General features: G+C 45.0%; 1 protein-coding gene across 4 annotated transcripts in view; it reads left to right on the top strand.

The window, feature by feature from the left end:
• Window positions 1-26,991, top strand: part of SLC39A9 (solute carrier family 39 member 9) — a 255,502-nt gene that overhangs the window by 183,335 nt on the left and 45,176 nt on the right. For 2 of the 4 annotated variants that reach the window (XM_056545278.1, XM_056545277.1), the window contains one exon: window positions 12,201-12,320. The exons of the other annotated variants lie outside the window; for them this stretch is intronic. In XM_056545278.1, coding sequence (XP_056401253.1) covers window positions 12,201-12,320 — 120 coding nt within the window. The remainder of the gene's footprint in view (window positions 1-12,200; window positions 12,321-26,991) is intronic. 4 annotated transcript variants of the gene reach the window in all.

Raw genomic sequence — 26,991 nt, 5'->3', positions numbered from 1 at the left:
AGGGGGACGAACTGCATGGGCTGGTTTCTGCTTTTTCATGGGGTGTTCATTAGCCCCTAAAAGAGGACCTAGAAATGCACGGGATTCATACAGAAGAGCAGATATGCACGGGGTTCATACAGGGAAGCAGAGATGCACAGGGCTCATACAGGGAAGCAGAGATGCACGGGATCCATACAGGGAAGCAGAGATGCACGGGGTTCATACAGGGAAGCAGAGATGCACGGGGTCCGTACAGGGAAGCAGAGATGCACAGGGTTTGAACAGAGGTCTTCATGTCAGCGTTCATTGCACAACAGCTTTGAGAGAAAATCATGTCAGGAGGGTCGTACAGGAGAAAGAACACAGTAGCATGTACAGCTTCATCCAGGGGAAAACTGATTTTGGCGGCGGCCGCCAATTGAAATCTTTACTTGCAGAATTCTGCAAGTGGAGTTTTAGATTAAATCATTAACAGGTCTAGGACCAAGGGCATAACTGTACGCCCTCAGGGTTTCCGGTCAACTCCAGTAACCGGGCGGTGAACGGAACGGGATGCCTGCTGAAATCGTTCAGCAGGCATCCCGTTCCTGGAGGGCTCCTGAGGACCCCCATGTAGGTCAATGCGGACCGGTGAGTTGTGGTGATTCCAGGTCATATGGGTCTCCGGTGACCCGGTAAATAAGGGTGGTCGGGGCCGTGCATCTCTGCTTCCCTGCATCTCTGCTTCCCTGCATGAACCCCGTGCATTTCTACAAGCCTGTATGAACGCTGACATATAAATGCACAGGGTTCATACAGTGATGTTCATGTCCTGTACAAACCCCATGTGTTACGACACTCCCCGACATGTAGAGGAAGCTGCCGCTTGGAATGATCCCCTTCTCCAGGAACGCAGGTTGGTTCCAGCCGACCGTCCAACTCCGACCGGAGGATACGAACGCGGCCGCTCCCGATCAGCAAATCAGTCGAACTCCTTCCATAGCTAGAAATAACGAAAGTGCTGTCCCAATAGTAATCCCCCCCCCCCCCCCCCCCACAAACGAGACCAGCTCCGTCTTGAGGGTCAAACAGGAATGAATTTAATGGGGCTACTTGCCCGGTATTTATGTAGGTCTCTACCAGGTGGACACTCCCCTAGGGGACCTGATGAAAGACTGTAAAACATAGTGGACAGTAGTCAATCGCAGTGGCTTCAACATGAGCCCTTCCCACTTTACACATACCTCACTCCTCTCTATCCCGCAGACTACTGGGAAGAAATCCAATTATCTCCCAGGATGAAGAAATCAAATTATCTCCCAGGACAGAGACAATCGCCATCCCAGAACACAAGAAAACACATTGAAACGTATAAATGACGAAATAGAAGGCAGGCGGCAGCTTCCATCGGTGTTTGGTAGATAAAGGGTCCGTTTTTAGTTCCATAGAATTTGTATCGAACACTGCTGATTTTTCCTCGGGTCCCAAAAACGGCCGCCGCCTCATGGTCGGCGAACGACGACCACCCGTACGAATGGAAGGGAGAGGTGTCTGCGGTTAACCACAACGTTCTAATTGGGGCCAAGAGGTTAACCAGCAGATGGATCCGTCACACCATGCATTTCTAGGTCCTCTTTAACCCTTTAAGGACTCAGGGTTTTTCCGTTTTTGCACTTTAGTTTTTTCCTCCTTACCTTTTAAAAATCATAACCCTTTCAATTTTCCACCTAAAAATCCATATTATGGCTTATTTTTTGCGTCGCCAATTCTACTTGGCAGTGACATTAGTCATTTTACTCAAAAATGCACGGCGAAACGGAAAAAAAAATCATTGTGCGACAAAATCGAAGAAAAAACGCCATTTTGTAAATTTTGGGGGCTTCTGTTTCTACACAGTGCATATTTCGGTAAAAATTACACCTTATCATTATTCTGTAGGTCCATACGGTTAAAATGATACCCTACTTATATAGGTTTGATTTTGTCGCACTTCTGGAAAAAAATCACAACTACATTCAGGAAAATGTATATGTTTAAAAATGTCCTCTTCTGACCCCTATAACTTTTTTATTTTTCCACGTACAGGGCGGTATGAGGACTCATGTTTTGCGCCGTGATCTGAAGTTTTTATCGGTACGATTTTTGTTTTGATCGGACTTTTTGATCACTTTTTATTCATTTTTTTAATGGTATAAAAATGACCAAAAATGCACTTTTTTAGACTTTGGAATTTTTTTGCGCGTACGCCATTGACCGTGCGGTTTAATTAATGATATATTTTTATAGTTCGGACATTTACGCATGCGGCGATACCACATGTTTATTTTATTTTTTTTACACGGTTTTATTTTTTTTATGGGAAAAGGGGGGTGATTCAAACTTTTATTAGGGAAGGGGTTAAATGACCTTTATTAACACTTTTTTTTTTACTTTTTTTTTTGCAGTGTTATAGCTCCCATAGGGACCTAGAACACTGCACACACTGATCTTTTACACAGATCACAGGCGTGTATTAACACGCCTGTGATCAGTGTTATCGGCGCTTGACTGCTCCTGCCTGGATCTCAGGCACGGAGCAGTCATTCGCCGATCGGACACCGAGGAGGCAGGTAAGGGCCCTCCCGGTGTCCTGCAAGCTGTTCGGGACGCCGCGATTTCACCGCGGCGGTCCCGAAAAGCCCGACTGAGCAGCCGGATCACTTTCACTTTAGAAGCGGCGGTCAGCTTTGACCGCCGCTTCTAAAGGGCTAATACCGCACATCGCCGCGATCGGCGATGTGTGGTATTAGCCGCGGGTCCCGGCCGTTGATGAGTGCCGGGACCGACACGATATGATGCCGCGATCCCGCTAAATATACGTCCTGCGTCGTTAAGGGGTAAAGGGGCTAATGAACACCCCAGAAACCAGCCCGAGCAGTTCGTCCCCCCCTTGCAGCTTGAGGAAACCTGCGTTATACACATAGTTACATAGTTAGTAGAGTGCGGTTGAAAAAAGACATGTCCATCAAGTTAAACCAGGGAATTGAAGGGTAGGGGTGTGGCACGATATTGGGGAAGGGATGGGATTTTATATTTCTTCATAAGCATTAATGTTATTTTGTTCCAGGAATGTATCTAACCCTGTTTTAAAGCTGTTCAATTTTCCTGCTTTGACCAGTTCCTGAGGTAGACTGTTCCAAAGGTTCACAGTTCTGATGGTAAAGAAGGCGTGTCGCCCCTTGAGACTAAACCTTTTCTTCTCCAGACGGAGGGAGTGCCCCCTCGTCCTTTGGGGGTGGGGGGGGGGGGGGGTTAACTTGGAACAGTTTTTCTCCATATTTTTTGTATGGGCCATTAATATACTTATATACATTTATCATATCCCCCCTTAAACGTCTCTTCTCAAGACTAAACAATTGTAACTCCTTTAATTGCTCCTCATAGCTAAGATGTTCCATGCCCCATATTAGTTTAGTCGCGCGTTTCTGCACCCTTTCCAGCTCCACAGTGTCCCTTTTATGGACTGGTGCCCAAAACTAAACAGCATATTCCAGGTGAGGCCGTACCAATGCTTTATAAAGGGGGAGTATTATGTCCCTGTCCCTCGAGTCCATGCCTCTTTTTATACATGACAATATCCTGCCGGCCTTGGAAGCAGCAGCCTGACATTGCATGCTATTCTGTAGTCTGTGATCTACAGAGTAGCACTGCGACCAACCCCTACGATCGTTTTGGTACTCTTGAAAAAGGGAAACCGAAAAGATCGTAAGGGTTGGTCGCAGAGTTTGTTATCCCACATGGGTAAGGTTACACGTTGATGTTCATTGAGTATTTGGACATGCTGTCCCCACTATCACTGTATTTCAATATGCATTCCTAGACCTGGCTATATATCAGCCCTAGGTTATACTAGATGCAAATTTCTATGTTTCATTATGCAGCACTTGTATGGATAGCCCACAGTGGCCAAATTATTTATTCCATTTATTGCTATTTATAGTGTGCAGACATTTTTATCTACTCATTTGCATGTACTTTCCTCACTCTGCGCCAGTTATTTTTGTGTTGGATTTCTATTGCAATACTTCATTTTTTTTTTGCATTTATATGTTTTTTATGTAACACGTCTCAATAAAGATTTATATGTTTATACTTAAGGTGGTGTTATAACTCCAATTTCTCTGTATATATATATTTATGGAGTTCCCCTGTCCTTGACAGGATTAATACGCACTCCCCTATGGGTGTCACTGGGGCACATGGGAGTTTGTGGTGAATTTTTTTAGGACTTTGGTGTTCGTCTTTGAGGGACAGTATCAAACGCTTTAGCAAAATCCAGAAACACTATATCCACAGCCATTCCTCTGTCAAGGCTTCTACTCACATCTTCATAAAAGCAAATTAGATTGGTTTGACAACTTCTATCCTTAGTAAACCCATGCTGGTTATCACTTATAATACAATTATCCCCTATGTATTCCTGTATGTAATCCCTTATAAGTCCTTCAAACAATTTACCCACAATGCATGTTAAACTTACCGTTCTATAGTTTCCTGGGGAAGACCTAGAGCCCTTTTTGAAGATTGGCACCACATTTGCCTTGCGCCAGTCCCTTGGCACAATACCAGACACCAGTGAATCTCTAAATATCATGAACAGGGGTACAGATATTACTGAACTTGGTTCTCTAAGAACTCTTGGGTGCAATCCATCTGGCCCTGGAGATTTGCTTACATTTATATTACTTAACTTAGCTTGTACCATGTCTACATTAAGCCAGTTTAGTACATTACATGATGTGTTACCAGCACTGACCGGGCCAATGTCAGCTCCTTCTTCCTTAGTATATACAGAACTAAAGAACCCATTCAGTAGCTCTGCTTTCTCTTTATCGCCTGTGACAACCTCCCCATTATCATTATTAAGGGGTCCTACAAGCTCTGTCCTTGTTTTTTTTGCATTTATATATCTAAAAAAATATTTAGGATTAGTTTTGCTTTCTTTGGCCACCTGTCTATCGTTTTGAATTTTTTCTGTTTTTATTACATTTTTACAGATTTTATTAAGCTCCTTGTACTGTTTAAATGTTATAGCTGACCCATCAGATTTGTATTTTTTTAAAGCAATTTTTGTTGTTGTTTATTGCTCTTTTAACATCATTTGTCAGCCATGTAGGATTTAGTTTTAATCGTTTATATTTGTTCCCCTTTGGTATATATTTAGCTGTATAGTTATTTAGAGTTGATTTAAAGATGTCCCATTTACCTTCTGTATCAGTATTTGACAACACCTCCCCCCAGTCTATGTCCTGTAGTGCATCTCTCAGCCCAGAGAAGTTTGCCTTTTTAAAGTTATATGTTTTTGCCTTCCCCGCCTGTCTTTGTTTTCTACATTTTAAGTCAAAAGTAACTATATTGTGGTCGCTATTACCAAGGTTTTCCCGCACAGTTACATTACCAACCAGCTCTGTGTTGTTGGAAATGATCAGATCCAACAAGGCATCACTTCTTGTTGGGTCCTCCACAAACTGGCCCATAAAATGATCCTGCAATAAATTTAGGAATTGTCACCCGTTTGTAGTTTTAGCCAACCCCGGACCCCAATCTATGTCTGGATAGTTAAAATCTCCCATTATTACCACTGTACCGGCCCGGGCAGCCCTCTCTATTTGTTTATGGAGCTGACCTTCTATCTCTTCAGTGCAGGGGCGGACATACCATATGTGCAGCCTGTTCAGCTGCACAGGGGCCCAGGAGCCCAGGGGGGCCCAGCCGGAATTGAAACTGTTAGCGAGTCAGTGAGTGACAGTCACTCACTGACCACTGGGGCCAGGCCCGTCTTTAACGTGGGGCAAACGGGGCGGCTGCCCCGGGCCCTCTCATTCCTGGGGGCCCAAAAGCAGCTAGCCCCTTTTCCCCCACACGGGGCCCTGGTCATGACATCCCAGGCTGGGAAACAGGCGGGCCAGGCGTCAAAATTTTAGACTGAGGGAGGGAGGGGGCCCACAACCGCCACCGCCGCCCACCCGGGCCTTTTTCTAATTCATTGCCACCGCCTCCGCCGTCAATCTTCCACAGGCAGCAACTATCCCAGGACCGCTGTGGCTGGCCGTGGGCATCATAGAGATGAGAGGAGCAGAACAGAGAGGAGTCCTCCGCTCCTCTCTATCAGTGATTTTCAGCCCCCACACACGGCCTCCAGGCTGCAGCGTCACTCACCGCCAGATGGACCGGTATATCATCCGGATTACAAGTGAGTTGAGGGGTAGGGGTTGTTTGGCAGGGGGGTGGGGTGAGGATTGGAGGGAGGGGAGGGGGTGCAGGGTTGCGATTGTGTGGGGGGGGGGGAGAAATTCTGCATGTGATTGGAGGATAATAATGATTATTATAACCCTCCCCTCACATGTATGTATCATCTCCCTCTGTATAGTCTAATAACCCCCTCACATATAATCTTATTAGGAGATTATACTTGTGAGGGGACTATAAATGTGAGGAGGGGATTATCAGACTATACATGTAAGGGGGAGATAATACATATATGTGAGGGGAGGATTATAATAATCCCCTCCTCACCTGTATAATCCCCTCACATATAATCTGATTATGATATTACATATGTGAGGGGATTATCAATGTGAGGAGGGGATTATCAGATTATACATGTGAGGGAGATATGATAAATATATGTGAGGGGAGGATTATAATAATCCTCTAACGTGTATAATCCCCTCCAGACATGTATAATCCCCTCCTCACATGTATAATTCCCTCCTGACATGTATAATCCCCTCCTGACATGTATAATCCCACCCTCACATGTATAATCCCCTCCTGACATGTATAATCCCCTCCTCACATGTATAATCTGATTTTGCGATTATAAATGTGAGGAGGAGATTACTAGATTATACATGTGATGGAGAGATGTTACATATATGTGAGTGGAGGATTATAATAATCCCCTGCTCACATGTGTAATCCCCTTCTCACATGTGTAATCCCCTTCTCACATGTATAAGGCTTGGTTCACATTGATGAATCTCCAGAAGCGATCCCTTTGGGCGGCGCTAGGACCGTGCAGATCTTTTTGCAGATCCGCTCAGAAATGCATTGCTGTCTGAAGATTTTTCAGTGTGAACCTAGTAATTATAATAGTTATATCCTGTATTATATTCCAGAGCTGTTCTCACTATTCTGCTGGTGAGGTCACTGTGTACATACATTACATTACTTATCCTGTACTGATCCTGAGTTATATCCTGTATTATACTCCAGAGCTGTACTCACTATTCTGCTGGTGAGGTCACTGTGTGCATACATTACATTACTTATCCTGTACTGATCCTAAGTTATATCCTGTATTATACTCCAGAACTCTATTCACTATTCTGCTGGTGAGGTCATTGTGTACATACTTTACATTACTTATCCTATACTGATCCTGAGTTATATCCTGTATTATACTCCAGAGCTGTACTCACTATTCTGCTGGTGAGGTCACTGAGTACATACATTACATTACTTTTCCTGTACTGATCCTGAGTTTTATCCTGTATTATACCCCAGAGCTGCACTCACTATTCTGCTGGTGAGGTCACTGAGTACATACATTACATTACTTTTCCTGTACTGATCCTGAGTTATATCCTGTATTATACCCCAGAGCTGTACTCACTATTCTGCTGGTGAGGTCACTGTGTACATACATTACATTACTTATCCTGTACTGATCCTGAGTTATATCCTGTATTATACTCCAGAGCCGCCATTCATATAACAGAACCTGAGGAGCCTCACAACAGTCAAATCTAAAAGTTTCCTTAGGAGACGAGGTGAGTGACCTGCTGCTTCCACCATAAGTAATGTAAAGTGAGCCTTCATTTATCGCAATAGTTAGATTTTGCACATGTGTGCCACCCGTTGTATAAGATGTCACGTTGTATAGGGTCACTTTACATTACTTATGTACTGAGTTATATCCTGTATTATACTCCAGAGCTGTACTCACTATTCACTAGACTGTCCGGGAATGCTGGGAGTTGTAGTTTTGGACCACCTGGAGAGACACGGTTTTGAAAACACCTCCTTAGTCAGTATTTTCCAACCTGGGCTCCTCCAGCTGTTGCAAAACTACAACTCCTAGCATTCCCTCAGACAGTCTTTAGCTGTCCAGGCATGCTGGGAGTTTTAGTTCTTCAACAGCTGGAGGCACTCAGGTTTGGTAGGTAGGTCCTTAGTCCATTGTTTCCCAACCTGGGTTCCTCCAGCTGTTGCAAAACTACAACTCCCAGCATGCCCAAACAGTCAAAGCCTGTTTGGAAAACACTGGACAAAGGGCCTACCTACCAAATGTTACATGGCTACCCACCTACCAACCAAACTTATACCTGCCTACCTACCTACCTAGCACCAAAAATTTTACCTGCCTTCCTACCAACTGAACTTACTAACTGCCTAAATATCTTTCAAATTTACTACTTGGGGGGGGGGGGGGCCCAGGCATATTCTTTGCACAGGGGCCCTCTGCTGTCTGTGTCCGCCCCTGCTTCAGTGATATTAGGGGGTCTGTAGATTACACCAAATATTATTTTTTCAGTATTTCCCCCCTTTTGTAATTCTACCCACAGTGATTCCACCTCCTCAGAATCATCACACACTATTGCATCGTTCACACTGACTTTCATACCACTTCTTACATACAGACAGACTCCACCACCTTTTCTGTTCATTCTATCTGTGCGAAACAATGTAAACTCCTGCAGATTGACAGCCCAGTCATGCGAGGAATCCAGCCATGTCTCAGTGACCCCAACTATATCAATATGTTCCTCCAGTATCAAGGCCTCAAGCTCCCCAATTTTATTATTCCCTGTTAGGTGTGTGTATATGCTGGGAGTTGTAGTCCCTGTTAGGTGTGTGTGTATGCTGGGAGTTGTAGTCCCTGTTAGGAATGTGTGTATGCTGGGAGTTGTAGTCCCTGTTAGGAATGTGTGTGTGTGTGTATGCTGGGAGTTGTAGTGCCTGTTAGGAGAGTGTGTGTGTATGCTGGGAGTTGTAGTGCCTGTTAGGTGTGTGTGTATGCTGGGAGTTGTAGTCCCTGTTAGGTGTGTGTGTATGCTGGGAGTTGTAGTCCCTGTTAGGGGTGTGTGTATGCTGGGAGTTGTAGTCCCTGTTAGGGGTGTGTGTGTGTGAATGCTGGGAGTTGTAGTCCCTGTTAGGGGTGTGTGTGTGAATGCTGGGAGTTGTAGTCCCTGTTATGGGTGTGTGTGTGTGTGTGTATGCTGGGAGTTGTAGTGCATGTTAGGAGTGTGTGTGTATGCTGGGAGTTGTAGTGCCTGTTCGGAGTGTGTGTGTGTATGCTGGGAGTTGTAGTGCATGTTAGGTGTGTGTGTATGCTGGGAGTTGTAGTGCATGTTAGGTGTGTGTGTATGCTGGGAGTTGTAGTCCCTGTTAGGGGGTGTGTGTGTATGCTGGGAGTTGTAGTCCCAACCAGGGAATGCTGGGAGTTTTAGTTTTGCAACACCTGGAGGCACCCTGTTTGGGAAACACTGGTGTATGCCCTACAGAGGTGTGGTGAACTACAACTCACAGGAGACTACAGAGGCAGCATGCTGGTGTTATACCACAGACTGAAGACTCCTGAATGACACATGCTGGGAGTTGTAGTCCCTTTTGTGTGTGTATGCCGGTGTATTCCAACCAGGGCTGAGTTATATTAGTGTGCTGTGTATAACGCTATATATATATATATAATATAATTAGTGTGCTGTGTAGGGACTTGGGGGGAGGGAACCTACAGCAAAGAGGGGGAAGATAGTGTAGATAGAGAGGTGGGAATTATAAATATACCTGGGGGTGGAGCGGAGGGAAGGGTTAGAATAGTTAATAGGAATAGGCTTCATAGGAAAATAAAACTTACACTCTTGAATCCCATTAACCCCAATAACATAAAGGATGGAAATTAGTGATCGACCGATTATCGGTATGGCCGATATTATCGTCCGATAATCACGATTTTGGGCATTATCGGTATCGGCAATTACCTTGCCGATAAGCCGATAATGCCCTGCCCCCGCACCGCTCCCACCGCGACCCCCCCCCCCCCGACCCGCCGCACCGCGACCGCCCTACCGACCCACCGCGTTGCACCCCCCACCGTAGTGCTGGGCGGTATACCGGTATGGATTTTTGCCCATACTGCTATACCGGTTGGGCCCCTCCCCCACCCTCCGAGTCAATAAAAAAAATTAAACTTACCCGTAATGGGGGTGGTCCGGGCCATCCATCCATCCTTCCTGTAGTGTCCGGCGGCATTCTGGGTGGAGGGTGAACCGGTCCGGGCTGTCCTTCTCCGGGGGTCATCTTCTCCACTCCGGGCAAGTTCCGGCCTTGTACGCTGCATAGATGCCGCTACACCGTTACGTCAGATGCGTCGCTAAGCACGGGCGTCACTGCGCAGCGGCGTCTATGCAGCATACTAGTCCGGAGTCTGCCCGGAGTGGAGAAGAGGACAGCCCGGACCAGTTCACCCTCCACCCGGAATGCCGCCGGACACTACAGGAAGGAAGGATGGATGGCCTGGACCACCCTGACGGGTAGAGGGAGAAAAGCGGGTGGCAGCGGCGGTGGCCTTTTTTTGGCACCGCAAAAGCCACTGCAGTGCATTGATTTAAAGCGCCCGCTTTAAATCAGTGATCTGCAGCGGTGTCGAGGGGGGATGAATAGCCGATAACTTATACCGGAATATCGGTATATGTTACACACAACAGGGACTACAACTCCCAGCATACTCACACACACACACCTAACAGGCACTACATATCCCAGCATACACACACACACACACACACACCTAACAGGGACTACAACTCCCAGCCTACACGCACACACCTAACAAGGACTACAACTCCCAGCATACACACACCCTACAGGGACTACAACTCCTAGCTCACACACACACACTTGACAGGGACTACAACTCTTCGCATACACACACCTAACAGGAACTACAACTCCCAGCATACACATAACAGGGACCCCCCCTCCTCCTCACATAGAAATCATCCCCTGGCAGAGATTTATTCCCAGTCTCTGCAGTGTATGAATCCCCAGCCCGTGTATAGTAAACACAGTCAGAGCTCAGGCAGGGGAGATGAGGAACAGTGGCTTTCCGTGGAGATCGGCGTCCTCAGCTCGGGGAGAGGAGGGAGGGGGGTGTGTACTTCTCCCCGTGGAGATCTACGTCCTCCCCAGCTCAGGGAGGGGGCGTGTACTTCTCCCCATGGAGATCTGCGTTCTGAGCTCGGGGAGATGAGGGAGGGGGGCGTGTACCTCCTCTCTCCCCTTGCTCTGCCCTCCCCCAGCTCTAGCTTCGGAAATCTTCTGAGAGCTGGGGAAGGAGCGGACGGGAGAATTCACGGGGCGCGGGACCGAAATAAAGTACGGGTAAGTGAAATAAGATCTCACTTACCCATACAGGACATGTATAGTCCTGGAGCATCAGCGCAGAACTGAGATTCAGTGCCACACTGCCTCCAGACTGTACATTCCGGGGGCAGGCAGCCAATGAGCGCAACCACGGCGTACACATCGCTCGCTCCCGCCTGTCTGATTGACAGGCAGGGAGCGAGCACAGCCTGTGTGAATTAGGACCGATTTCCAGGCCTGCATCAGTCCGAATTCAATTGATTCTCTGGTGTCTGGTATTGTGCCAAGGGACTGGTGCAAGGCGAATGTGGTGCCAATCTTCAAGAAGGGCTCCAGGTCTTCGCCAGGCAATTATAGACCGGTAAGTTTAACGTGCATTGTGGGTAAATTGTTTGACGGACTTATACGGGATTACATACAGGAATACATAGGGGATAATTGTATTATAAGTGATAGCCAGCATGGGTTTACTAAGGATAGAAGTTGTCAAACCAATCTAATTTGCTTTTATGAAGATGTGAGTAGAAGCCTTGACAGAGGAATGGCTGTAGATATAGTGTTTCTGGATTTTGCAAAAGCATTTGATACTGTCCCTCATAGACGTCTGACAGGTAAGTAAAGGTCTTTGGGTTTGGAAATTTTAGTTTGTAACTGGATTGAAGACTGGCTCATGGATCGTACCCAGAGAGTGGTGGTCAATGATTCGTACTCTGGTTGGTCCCCGGTTGTTAGTGGTGTACCCCAAGGTTCTGTACTGGGCCCGCTGTTGTTTAATTTATTTATCAATGATATAGAGGATGGTATTAACAGCTCTGTTTCTATCTTTGCAGATGACACCAAGCTTTGTAGCACAGTACAGTCTATAGAGGATGTTCATAAGTTACAAGATGACTTGGATAGACTAAGTGTCTGGGCATCCACTTGGCAAATGAGGTTCAATGTGGATAAATGTAAAGTTATGCATCTGGGTACTAATAACATGCATGCGTCATATGTCTTAGGGGGGATTAAACTGGCAGAGTCACTGGTAGAGAAGGATCTGGGTGTACTTGTGGATCACAGACTACAGAATAGCATGCAATGTCAGGCTGCTGCTTCCAAAGCCAGCAGGATATTGTCATGTATAAAAAGAGGCATGGACTCAAGGGACAGGGACATAATACTCCCCCTTTATAAAGCATTGATACGGCCTCACCTGGAATATGCTGTTCAGTTTTTGTCGCCTGTACAGAAAAGGGACACTGCGGAGCTGGAAAGGGTGCAGAGACGTGCTACTAAACTAATATGGGGCATGGAACATCTTAGCTATGAGGAGCGATTAAAGGAGTTACAATTATTTAGTCTTGAGAAGAGACGTTTAAGGGGGGATATGATAAACGTCTAAAAGTATATAAATGGGCCATACTAAAAATATGGAGAAAAACTGTTCCAGGTTAACCCCCCCCCCCAAAGGACGAGGGGGCACTCCCTCAATCTGGAGAAGAAAAGGTTTAGTCTAAAGGGTGACACGCCTTCTTTACCATAAGGACTGTGAATTTATGGAACGGTCTACCTCAGGAACTGGTCACAGCAGGAACAATTAACAGCTTTAAAACATGGTTAGATACATTCCTGGAACAAAATAACATTAATGCTTATGCAGAATTATAAAACTACATCCCTTCCCCTTATCCCCTTACACCCTTCCCTTCAATTCCCTGGTTGGACTTGATGGACGTATGTCTTTTTTCAGCCATACTAACTATGTAACTAAATGTGACATCACGCCAGGCTGCAGCCGGCCACTAGGAGGGAGACCCCTAGTGGCTGGTTTTCAAATGTAAATTACACCATGTTAATAAAAAATAAAATTAAAAAAATTACACTATATTAGAGATATGTTGTAGTACATATGTACTACAAATTAAAAAAAAAGTTGGTGACAGTGCCCATTTAAGGTGAAAAAGGGCTCAGTCCTTAAGGGGTTAAATTGCAGGTCAGAACAAAATGAAAATTAGCACACATGTTGTTCATCACTTTCTGTACCACAATCACTAGATTTGGTAGCCATATTTGATTACACAATATTCTTTAAACACAGTTTTCTCTAAGATTACTGGTCAGAACTGTGCGAAAATTAGCACACATGTCCATGATCACCTTCTCCACCATCAGGGGGTCAAAGCAATTGTGTGCTATAACCCAGCTGTGCAGCTTGGCCACCTGTTGTTTTTACTCTCATTATTATTATTATTTTTATTATTCTGCCACAAAATTTAAATGCTAAATCAGAATATCTCTTATAGAATCGGAAACTTCCGCAACAGTCCTGTACATGAATCACGTTGTGTGCAGCATGCGGAGTGGAGAGGGCTAGTGGTCAGGTATATTACTCTTACCTCCTTGTGTGTAGTCCTAGTGCAAGCTCATACAAGTGGTGCTTCTCGTAAAACCAGTCCTTCATATAATCAGCATCTCACCAAGGAACATATAAATGGAGCACTCGCCTCACAATTAGCAAGCATGACACTTTATTGGACATCAGACGATTTAGCACATCGGGGGAGGCAAGATAGATGGTGTTTCCAAACAATGGGTGATGGTCCGTATCGTGCTTTTTGCACTTTTTCAGGCCCCTGATACACGGTGACGTCAAACAGGTGAGTTTATAGTCCTTTTCTAGTCCTATAGTGTTTTTTCCACCTGTGAACCCCCAGGTGATTAGCCTAGAAAGCCTGGAGTTCAAAGTTACATCCCTGGCTGAAAAGGAGATGCGGTGCTTTTGTACAGTGAATTAATTGAGAGCATATGTGGAGCAAAACTTCACACCTCTGGGTCTACTGTTGTACGTTTGTACAAAGCCCCCTCTCAATTCACGGAAGACAAAGCATTCATTAAGAAATGGGATGACCTGCATGTTACACACTCACTTAATCTACAGAGGTTGATACTGGAAAACACTTCAAACTGAGTATATTAAAATCACAGAGGACCTATGTAAGGCAAAGTTAGAATTCAGGAGCAGACTGCCTTAACAGCAATTTACGGAATTTCAACAAAAAATTTCTCAGAGATAAAAGGGACTTTCAATCTGATCAAGTTTTCACTTGCAATTAAAACCACCCAAAGGAACAGAAGAGAAAAATAAAAACCTAAAAAGAAATACGAACTCCAAGAGAAAAATTAAGAGCTCAGATTATCTAACAGAGTCCGATTCGAGCCACTCAGATGAATGTGAACAACGGACCTCGGCTGACATGTCCAGCCATACGGAAGTTATGTGGGAACATACATTTTCCATTGATTTTCATGGGACTTTAACCCCTTGGGGACGGAGCCCATTATGACCCTAAGGACGGGAGCATTTTTTGCAAATCTGACCACTGTCACTTTAAGCATTAATAACTCTGGGATGCTTTTACTTATAAATTTGATTCCGAGATTGTTTTTTCGTGACACATTCTACTTTATGTTAGTGGTAAATTTTCGTCGATACTTGCATCCTTTCTTGGTGAAAAATTCAAGATTTTCATGAAAAATTTGAAAATTTTGCATTTTTCTAAATTTGAAGCTCTCTGCTTATAAGGAATATGGATATTCCAAATAAATTATGTATTGATTCACATATACAATATGTCTACTTTATGTTTGCATCATAAAATTGATGAATTTTTACTTTTGGAAGACATCAGAGGGCTTCAAAGTTCAGCAGCAATTTTCCAATTTTTAGCAAAATTTTCAAAATCAGAATTTTTCAGGGACCAGTTCAGTTTTGTGGATTTGAAGGGCCTTTATATTAGAAATACCCCACAAATAACCCTTTAGGTGTTTCAAAGGAATAGCAGCAAAGTGAAGGAGAAAATTCAAAATCTTCATTTTTTACACTCGCATGTTCTTGTAGACCCAGTTTTTGAATTTTTACAAGGGGTAAAAGGAAAAAAATCCTCTCAAAATTTGTAACCCAATTTCTCTCGAGTAAGAAAATACCTCATATGTGTATGTCAAGTGTTCGGCGGGCGCACTAGAGGGCTCAGAAGTGAAGGAGCAACAATGGGATTTAGGAGAGCGAGTTTTTCTGAAATGGTTTTTGGGGGGGGCATGTCCTATTTAGGAAGCCCCTATGGTGCCAGGACAGCAAAAAAAAAACACATCGCACACTATTATGGAAACGACACCCCTCAAGGAACGTAACAAGGGGTACAGTGAGCCTTAACACCCCACCGGTGTTTGACAACTTTTTGTTAGTCGGATGTGTAAATGAAAAAAAAAAAATTTCCACTAAAATGCGGTTTTTTCCCCAAATTGTACTTTTTTTTACAAAGGGTAATAGGAGAAAATGCCCCCCAAAATTTGTAACCTCATTTCTTCTGAGTATGGAAATACCCCATGTTTGGATGTCAAGTGCACTGCGAGCGAACTACAATGCTCCGAAGAGAAGGAGCGCCATTGAGCTTTTAGAGAGATCATTTGTTTGGAATGAAAGTCGGGGGCCATGTGCATTTACAAAGCCCCCCATGGTGCCAGAACAGTGGACTCCCCCACATGTGACCCCATTTTGGAAACTACACCCCTCACGGAATGTAATAAGGGGTACAGTGAGCATTTACACCCTACTGGCATTTGACAGATCTTTGGAACAGTGGGCTGTGCAAACAAAAAAATTAAATTTTTCATTTTCACGGATCACTGTTCCAAAAATCTGTCAGACACTTGTGGGGCGTAAATGCTCACTGTACCCCTTGTTACATTCCGTGAGGGGTGCAGTTTCCAAAATGGGGTCACATGTGGGTATTTATTTTTTTGCGTTTATGGCAGAACCGTTGTAAAATCAGCCACCCCTGTGCAAATCACCAATTTCGGCCTCAAATGTACATAGTGCGCTCTCACTCCTGAGCCTTGAGCACTTTGTGCCCACATATGGGGTATTTCCGTACTCAGGAGAAATTGCGTTACAAATTTTGGGGTCTTTTTTTCCTTTTACCTCTTGTGAAAATAAAAAGTAAAGGGCAACACCAGCATGTTAGTGTAAATTTTTTTTTTTTACACCGACAGGCTGGTGTAGACCCCAACTTTTCCTTTTCATAAGGGGTAAAAGGAGAAAAAGCCCCCAAAATTTGTAGTGCAATTTCTCCCGAGTACGGCGATACCTCATATGTGGTCCTAAACTGTTTCCTTGAAATACGACAGGGCTCCGAAGTGAGAGAGCGCCATGCACATTTGAGGAATTAATTAGGGATTGCATAGGGGTATTCTATGCCAGTGATTCCCAAACAGGGTGCCTCCAGCTGTTGCTAAACTCCCAGCATGCCTGGACAGTCAGTGGCTGTCCGGAAATGCTGGGAGTTGTTTTTTTGCAACAGCTGGAGGCTCCGTTTTGGAAACACTGCCGTACAATATGTTTTTCATTTTTATTGGGGGGGACAGTGTAAGGGGTGTATATGTAGTGTTTTACTCTTTATTATGTGTTAGTGTGGTGTAGTGTTTTTAGGGTACATTTACACTGGCGGGTTACGGTGAGTTTCCTGCTAGGAATTTGCGCTGCGGCGAAAAATTTGCCGCAGCTCATACTTGAAGCAGGAAACTTGCTGTAAACCCGCCCGTGTGAATGTACCCTGTACGTTCACATGGGGGGGGGGGGCAACCTCCAACCGTTTCAAAACTACAACTCCCAGCATGTACTGACAGACCGTGCATGCTGGGAGTTGTAGTTTTGCAACAGCTGGAGGCACACTGGTTGGAAAACCTTTAGTTAGGTTCTGTTACCTAACTCAGTATTTTCCAACCAGTGTGCCTCCAGCTGTTGCAAAACTACAATTCCCAGCATGTACTGATCACAGAAGGGCATGCTGGGAAATGTAGTTATGCAACAGCTGGAGGTACGCAACTACAACTCCCAGCATGCCGAGACAGCTGTTTTCTGTCTGGGCATGCTGGAATTTGTAGTTTTGCAACATCTGGACTGCTACAATTTAGAGACCACTGAACAGTGATCTCCAAACTGTGGACCTCCAGATGTTGCAAAACTACAACTCCCAGTATGCCCAGACAGCAAACAGCTGTGTGGGCATGCTAGGAGTTGTAGATTTGCAAGATCTAGAGGGCAGTATATAGATCACTGTGCAGTGGTCTCTAAACTGTAGACCTCCAGCTGTTGCAAAACTACAAATTCCAGCATGCCCACACAGCAAACAGCTGTCTGGGCATGCTGGGAGTTGTAGTTTTGCAACATCTGGAGGACTACAGTCTAGAGACCACTATAGTGGTCTCAGACTGTAGCCCTCTAGATGTTGCTAGGCAACTACTCACCGGCTTCCGTCGCATCCGGGAGCCGTCCTCTTCTGCCGCACGCCGCCGCAGATCTCCGTCGCCGATCGCCGTCGCTCCGCAGCCTCCGGAGGGGTAAGTGGACGTCGGCGCCGGTCCTCTTCATTTTCCCCGTTCTGCCCCGCCTATTGTGGGTGGGCAAGACGGGGAAAACGAAAGTAAACCCCTCCGCCCCAGATCTGCTATTGGTGGTCGCGTATAGACCACCAATAGCAGGGATAGGAGGGGTGGCACCCGTGCCACCTCACTCCTATCACTTTAGGGGGATCGTGGGTGTCTTAGACACCTGCGATCCCCCTTCTATTCCGGGTCACCGGGTCACCATAGACCCGTAATGACCCGCAATACTTGCTGGGAGTTGTAGTTTTGAAACCTCTGGAGGTCTGCAGGTTGAAGACCACTGAGGGCGGAGAGTTCACTCGAGTATAAGCCGAGGGGGTTTTTTTTCAGCACAAAAAATCGTGCTAAAAAACTCTGCTTATACTCGAGTATATACGGTAATATCTTTAGCCGTTTAGACGTGATGCTGGAACATACACACATTGGCCCAGATAAGCTCTGGTAAATTGAAAGCTGAGCTGTGATTGGTCGCTGTGGGGAAAAATCATTCTAGTTTTTCTCTTACAAAGTTTGATAAATCTGGGCCATTGAGTTTTATTTATATAGATTCAAAAAATTAATCTTCATTTTTTTTTTTTGCCACTATGCATAGTAACAAAAGTAATAAAAACGACACCACTACTATGAGAGAAGGGGCATCATCCCCATGTATCAATGGACTTCTATGGTCTATTCACACGTACAGTATTCTGCGCCGATTTAAATGTAAACTGACTGAACACAGCTTGAAATCCTGTGCATCAAATCTGTGCAGAATACTTTACGTGTGAATAGACCCTTAGGGTTCAAAGTTGTTAAATAATTCAATGAGGAAGAAGATGCTTGTCTTTCTGATGGTTTTGGCAGGTGATGGAGGGAGGATCTGAGGTTTAATGTACTCAGAAGTAATTTTTTTTCTGGATCACTATAAATTGAATCCTCCATTTACCTGACAGCACCATAGACTTCTTTTTTTGGAAAACAGTACAGAGGGAAGTGAAAGCTTTAATGTACCCCAATACTCATTTGAATATCAGTGAGGTTGAAAGAAAAGCATTAAACTGGCTAGCAGAAAGGTGTGACCATGAACAAGAAATAGAAAGCCAATTGGGGAATGTAGAGGTAGATGAGAAATTAAAGGATAACTCCATACCTAGAATTATGGATAATCTAAGATCTTTAGGAGATTTATGGAGAACAACATTCTTAATACCAAAAAAGCTGATAAATAGTTCCCTTTAAACCCACGTGTCCCCAATTGGTATATCTTACCAAAGATCCATTAAAAGAAAACCCCGCCCCCAGGCCGCCCCATAGAAGCTGGTGTCCAGTCCCCCACTGAATATCTTTCAAATTACATTGAATGGTTAATCTCACCCCTTCTTAAAGTCATTCCCACATATTTACGTGACACAGGCGACTTAATCACGGCCCTTGAGGATTTTGTTTGGTGTCCTGACTTCAAGTTGGCATCTATTGATGTCGAAAGCCTGTACACTCGCATCCCCCATGATGCGTATGTACAGGCAGACAAGGAATTTTTGAGCTGCGCTAATAAGTCAGAGGATTTTTGATTCAATCGTTACTGTGTCCATTTCTTTCATTCTCAAGAATAATTGCTTCAAATATGGCGACCAGTGGTACAGGCAAATTGAGGGTACCACGATGGGTACCCCAATATCTTGCTCTTAGGCAAATATAATTGCGCTCAAAAATGGCTAAAAATATATCTTTACATCATTGAACCCATTTGTCAGACACATAAAATTGCTATTGCGATTCGTGGATGATGTCTTTGTGGTGTGGGACGGTTCACAGTTCGTGTCATACCTAAATTACATCAACATGGTGAACATGAAATTCACGTCAGAAATTGGAGACAAAACCCTCAAATTCTTAGATGTTAAAATAGAGGTACAAGAGGATAAACTGAGAACAGTTATAGAAAACCTACTTCATAAAATCCCTTATTACACTATCAATCATCACACCTAAAAACCACTAAGAATAGCATACCATACAGTCAGCTAATTTGGATAAAACTCTTTAATAACGATCATGCACAATATGTCAAGCAGGCAAACGAGCTTGGAAAAAATATTTTTGGAACGTGGATATTAGAGATGAGCGAACTTACAGTAAATTTGATTCGTCACGAACTTCTCGGCTTGGCAGTTGATGACTTATCCTGCATAAATGAGTTCAGCTGTCAGGTGCTCCCGTGGGCTGGAAAAGGTGGATACAGTCCTAGTGGACTCTTTCCTAGGACTGTATCCACCTTTTCCAGCCCACCGGAGCACCTGAAAGCTGAACTAATTTATGCAGGATAAGTCATCAACTGCCGAGCCGAGAAGTTGGTGACAAATCGAATTTACTGTAAGTTCGCTCATCTCTAGTGGATATCCAGTAGAAGTAATAAAGAATGCCAAGTTGATAGCCTATGCAATTCCCCGTAATACTCTATTCAAAACTTGTTCCAATACCAAATCTACCACTAGGGCAGTGTTTTCCTTTAAAAACACTGCCATGAACTATATAATCAAAAATACCATAATGAAGAACTGGTTTATGCTACAGGCTGACAAAAAGATATATAGAAACTTACGAATAATCCTCCAGTAATTACATACAAAAACAGTACAATTGGGCACTATTTAAAAAAAAATGTAGATCCTGTAGTACTAAACCCAATTCACACTGGTTAACTCATACAAGACCAGTGGGACATTTTTAATGTGGTTAATTTTGGAAGTACAACTCTACAGCTAAGTCGATCAAGTTGGGAAGTTATACCGTGTTCATAAAGCAATGTATTACATGCAGATCGGATTTTGTGATTTACAGCTTAACATGTAGCTGTGACCTATTTTATATAGGCCAAACCAAACGCCCATTGTTCCATAGAGTCAGGGAGCATTTCCGCTTTCTCAGGTCAGGAGTTGGTGCTACTGGTTTTATATCACATATGGTAAATATACATAATAGTAGCCCCGACTCTTTAACCTTTACTGCACGCGAGAGAGTTGAATATGCGAAGAATGGCAAGGACAGAAAGCTAATTCTTATCAAGAAGGAAGCCCGCAGGCTACTAAGGTTAGAAGCAACTGGGACTATAAACTCACCTGTCTTACTTTACCACGTATCGGGAGCCTCATGAAGCGTGCAAAGCGCAATACGGACCGTCGCCCGTTGTTTGGAAACACCGCCCCCACCGCCGCACCATCTGTATTGCCTCCCCCGATTTGTTAAACTTTCCGATGTCCAATAAAATGTCCTTCTTGCTACCTGTTGTGAGGTGAGTGCCCCGTTTATATGTTCCTTATTGAGATGCTGAAAATTCAAATGCTTTTATCTGCTGCATTGTAACTCCAAAACCTATGTGAAATGCTGGTCTGAACATTGTTTAAATTACCACACGTTTGATATCACGCTCTCTTCCACAATTAATCATGTTCGGCTGCCCTATTGGATTGTGCAGTATTCTGCATACATTATTTCCCTCCCAAATGCTGGTAGGAATAATGTGAAATGTAGCACAAATTTTTTTACCACTTTCTGTACCACAAATGATGACCTGGTTTAGCAGCCATATTGAACTGCGCAATATTTTGAAAACATAGTTTTCTTTAAAATTACTGGTTAGAACAGTGCGCAAATTTGCACACGTTTATGATCACAGCAGTTGTGTGCTATACCCCGGATGTGCTGCTTGGCCACCTGAACTGCGGCTGGCAGCTATATTTATTATTATTATTATTATTATTATGATGATGATACCACATTTCAAATGCTTATATCTGCTGCACTGTTACTTGAAAACACATAAGACTTTGCATAGTGGTAGAGGTCGGGGTTTTTGTTTAAAGTCCCATACAAGTCTATGGGAAATATGTTACTGCATAACTTCCAAATGCCTGGAGATATTTCGATAATACTTGGTCCCATGTTACTTATATGTCCACTTAAAATATAGGATAGTTAATTTAACCCTTAACAACCCCCATTTGTGAGGGTCGGAGTTTTTGTTTAACCCCTTAAGGACGCAGGACGTACTCAAACGGCCCCTTTTCCGATTCCTTAAGGACTCAGGACGTTTGAGTACGTCCTGTCATATCCCGGCCCCCCGCCGCTAGCCGGAGGGGAGCCGGAGCCGGATGCCTGCTGAAATCGTTCAGCAGGCATCCCGGCATATCGCCTAGGGGGGTCATGATGACCCCCCATGTCGGCGATCGCAGCGCATCGCTCGCCAATTCAGACGAGCGATGCGCTGCGATTCCGTTCCCCGCCGCTCGCCGGGCAGGGATCGGAGCCGGATGTCTGCTGATTTCTATCAGCAGACATCCCGGCAGTGTGCCGGAGGAGGTCCGGAGGACCTCCTATACCGGCGATCGCTGCAGGACGCCGGTAACTACTAACCGGCGTTCTGCAGCGGTTCCAGGTCATCAGGGTCACGTGTGACCCTTTGACCTGGATATAGATGGTGACTGGTGGTGTAGTATACACCACCAATCACCATCCATGCTGTACTGGGGGCTGGCATTGTGGCCACCCCCCTCAGTACAGCTGTGATTGAGTGGCCAAAGTGGCCATACCAATCACAATGTAATGGGAGGGGATCTGGTGGGCTAGGAGCATGTTGCTCCGTTCTGCCCGCCATTTCAGAGAGATCTGGTGTGCAGGACGGAGCCCCGTGCTGCCCACCATCCCCTCAGTAAAAAAAAAGTGCCCCTTGCCCCCTTTCTGTGGCCCCTTGGCAAAGAAATCCCCAGGGATAGCTTTAGATTAGGTAGGGACAGGTTAGGGTTAAAAAAAAAGTCTTTTTTATTTTTTCCAGTGTACCTCAGTGGGTGTCCGTGGGTCCGTAGCACCTTTAACTGCGTGACCCCGGCCCTGCTGGGTCGCTGCGGTCTGCCGCCAGCGTTTTTTTTGGGCGCAGATCTTTTTTTTTTTTTCCTAAGCGTGTGTGCGGACCCTCTTAGTTATAAAAGAGCGGTCCGCCACCGTTTGTTAAAGCCCACCCGCCGCTGATCAGTCCCGTAGTACTGATCAGCGTTTTTTTTGTGGTGCCGGCGCTTTTTTTCGGGTTTTCTAGCGTGTTTTTGCACCCATAGGCGGTCCGTGCCCCCAGTAGCAGGCGTGTACTGTGTGGCCGGACCTTACCTGTGTGTGCGGCGTGCCTCACCGCTGTCAGTGATTTATCACTGATCAGCGTTTTTTTGGGGTTCAGGCGGGTGCATTTTTTCGGGGTTAAGCATTTTTTTTATTTTATTTTTCATTTTTTTTGTGTGGGGGTCTGTGTACAAGCCACCAGCCACTGTTCTGGGCTCAGTGGCCGGACCCCCCACTGACTTCTGCGCCCCCTGCCGCCACAAGCGCTAATCAGTGCGCACACCACTGATTAGATAAACGCTTTTTTTTTGGCGCAGGGCTTTTTTTTGCGTCAGAAGTCCCCTTTCTAAAAAAAAATAAAAAAATGTCCCCTTTTTTATATTTTTTTTCTTTCTGTTAGGGCGGGTTAGTTTAGTTTAGTTTAGTTAGGTTAGGCTAGGGAGGGTTAGGGAGGTAATATCGCACCACATACACATACACCAATAAAGTTTTTCCCCACACACACACACCCCATTCCCCCCCCCCCCCCCCCCCCCCCCCCGTATCCACATTAGAGTAGGGAAATGGCCTGCAGAGTGTTCTCGGCGGAGGAGGCATATGACCTAATTGCCTCCGACACCGAGAGCGGCTCAGAGGACGATGAAGAACCCCACCTTCCTTATTTCATCGTCCTCCTCATCATCTAGTTCAGATGATGAGCCACCAAGGCAGCGGAGACGCCGCCGTGCGGTGCCGCAAACCTCCTCTGCCCTTGACCCTGTGCCCCATGCTAGTATGAGTCCCCCTGGCGCTCATACTAGTGAAGCCCCCCTGCCAAGGTCACTGGTACCTCGTACCGAAGAACTTGACTGGGCTGAGCCAGCGGACCACGAGCCCGTGATTCCTGAGTTTGTTGGCGACTCAGGAATCAAAATTAACATTGTCGGGTTCACTGAAAAGGACTTTTTCGGTCATTTTTTCAGTGACGACTTTGTTAATTTGATGGTTACACAGACGAATCTGTATGCCCAACAGTTCGTCGCCGCTAACCCGGGCTCATTTTTAGCTAGACCCGGCGGCTGGACTCCAGTCGATGCAGCCGAAATGAGGACCTTTTGGGGCCTAGCGCTGCATATGGGTATAGTTAAAAAACCCTGTGTCAGGCAATATTGGAGTGGGGACGTCTTTTACCAGACACCCCTCTACAGTATGGCCATGACACGTCCCCGGTTCGAGGCCATTCGGAGATGTTTGCATTATGCTGATAATGCGGCATGTCCCCCCCGAACTGATCCTGCATATGACCGCCTGTATAAAATCAGGCCGGTCATCAATCACTTCGGGGCCAGATTTTGGGAGGCCTATGTCCTGGGGCGGGAGGTCTCTATTGATGAGTCGCTCATCAGCTTCAAGGGGAGACTCAGCTTCCGGCAATACATCCCGACCAAGCGAGCGCGGTATGGCGTGAAGATGTATAAACTTTGCGAGAGTACCTCCGGGTACACTTGCAAGTTTATAGTGTATGAGGGACAAGATTCCCGTTTTGAACCCCCAGAATGTCCCCCCACTCTGGGTGTTAGCGGGAAAATCGTTTGGGGCCTTTTGCACCCATTGCTAGATAAAGGTTACCACCTTTATGTGGATAATTTTTATACTAGTATCCCTCTCTTCACATTCCTCGCCGCCAGATCCACGGTCGCTTGTGGGACAGTCCGGAAGAATCAAAGAGGCCTTCCGCCCCATCCCCTACATGCTCCTATCCCCCGGGGTGAGTCCCGTGCCTTTTCCCATGAGAACCTGTTGTTGGTCCGGTATAAGGACAAGAGGGATGTCCTTATGCTCACCACAATTCATTGGAATGGCAGCACCCCTGTCCCTGTGCGAGGTACCGCGGGACCGGTCCTCAAGCCTGATTGTATTCTGGACTACAATCCGTATATGGGGGGAGTTGATCTTTCTGATCAAGTCCTCAAGCCATATAATGCCATGCGGAAAACACGTGTATGATATAAAAAGGTTGCGGTCTACATGGTACAGGTTGCCATGTACAACTCTTTTATACTGTACCAGAACGCTGGCAACACAGGGACATACCTGGAGTTCCAAGAGGTAGTTCTAAAGGCCCTCATCTTTGGTGACCGCCAAGGAGCGGGTCAGAGCACCTCTGTAACTTTTTAGGTCCCCGGATTGTCCCGGGCCAACACTTTCCTGGTGTGATCCCCAACACTAGAAGGTCGGGACGAACCCAGAAGAAATGCAGTGTGTGTTACAGGAAGGGGAGACGGAGGGACACCACCATTCAGTGTGACACTTGCCCAGATAATCCGGGCCTCTGCATAGACTGCTTCAGAGAGTATCACACTTCCATGGAGTACTAAATTTTCCATCCTTTGCCCTAATTTTCATTCCCCAGAATTCGGCTCCAATGTACCAGTCCAGGGTACATTGACTTCCAAATTTTATACCAAAATACCCTATCCCCCCCGCCCAAAAAAAAAAACCTTTTTCCCAATACTCCAATATTTTTTTTTTCTTCCCCCTAAAAAATGGGTCATGGGTCACAGAGTCAACAGCATTGGAGGTTTGCAGTTGCCTCAAATTTGCAACGCTCTCTCTCTCCACCTGAGTGGGTTGCGCATTTGAGGTAACAGAATAGGGACGGCCCCACACATCCCCCTCCCAGAATGATGATTCAGAGTATAGGGTTTGGGGCGGGCATCATTTTTACTTTTGGCTGTACTCTGGGTCATCATTCTGGGAAAATAATTGGCATATCAGTACTAAAATTGCAATTTTCTTCCCCCCATAGTACTCTTCATCCATTCCTGGAAAATAAATGAAGGGAACACCCGTCTGTTCCAAATCTCCACTTCACCCTATACACCTTCCCTAGGGGGGTGTACTGTTTATAGTATTCTCACATGTGGGTGTTCCTTTCTTGTATTTTCCTCTGAATGTATGTAACTGTTAGGTCCGTAACAAACATCTGCCTCAAATGCGAAGAGTTCTCGCTGAGCTCTGTCGTATTTCCAGGCGACAATTCGGAGTCACATATTAGTTGTTCCCAGAAAGATGAAGCAGAGTATAGGTTGAAAATTGCAATTTTCAAAAGCTACCCTTCATCCATTCCTGGAAAATAAATTTAGGAAACACTTGTGCATTAAAAATGTCCTCTTTACCCCTATACCCATTCCTCAGGGTGGGTACTTTCTGTAATGGTGTCACATTTGGGTGTTTCATTTTTGTATTTTCCTCGGAATGTATGTAACCATCAGCTACTGATATGCCAAAGGCCACAAATACAAAGTGACCTCTATGACTTCTGAGCCTTGTTGTGCGCCTGTCCAGCACGTTACCCCATATGTGGATGTATTTTCATAGTCAGGGGAAAAAGCCCTCCAAAATTTGTAACCCAATTCCTCATATTACCCCATGTGAAAATGTAAAAAATTGGGTAACCCCAGCATTTTAGTGTAAAAACATCTTATTTTTCAATTTATGGCCCATTTTTCAAAAAACCTGTGAGTTGTTATTTTCCACTGTACCCCTTGTTACGTTCATTGAGGGGTGTAGTTTCTAAAATTGTGTCACATGTGTTTTTTTTTTCTGTTGGGGGCTTTATAAATGCACATGACCCCCGACTTCGATTTCAACAAAATTTCCCTCCTTCTATTCTGAGCATTGTAGTGCGTCCACAGAGCAATTTACATCCACATATGGGGTATTTTTTTTTCTCAAAGTTGTTCTACAAATTTTGGGGGCCTTTTGCCCTATTACCCAATGTGAAAATGAAATATTTGGGCTAACACTATCAATATAGTGCAAAAAAATAAAAATTTTCACTTTTACGGCCCATTGTTCTAAAAAAAACTGTGAGGTGTAAGTACTCACTGTAACACTGTTACGTTCCCCAAGGGGTCTAGTTTCCAAAATGGTATGCCATGGTTTTTTTTTTTGCTGTCCTGAATCGGGAGAAATTGGGCTTCAAATTTTGGGGGGTATTTTCTGCTTTAACCCTTTGTAAAAATGTGAAATTTTGGGGAAACCAAGCATTTTAGGTAAAACATTTTTTTTTTTTTTTTACATATGCAAAAGTCGTGAAACCCCTGTGGGGTATTAAGGTTCACTTTA

This window comes from Hyla sarda, chromosome 11 (genome assembly GCF_029499605.1).
Source record: "Hyla sarda isolate aHylSar1 chromosome 11, aHylSar1.hap1, whole genome shotgun sequence".
In the NCBI taxonomy this organism is placed as follows: domain Eukaryota; kingdom Metazoa; phylum Chordata; class Amphibia; order Anura; family Hylidae; genus Hyla; species Hyla sarda.
The sequence above is the reverse complement of the archived record's forward strand: the minus strand, read 5'-3'. Positions and strand labels throughout refer to the sequence as shown.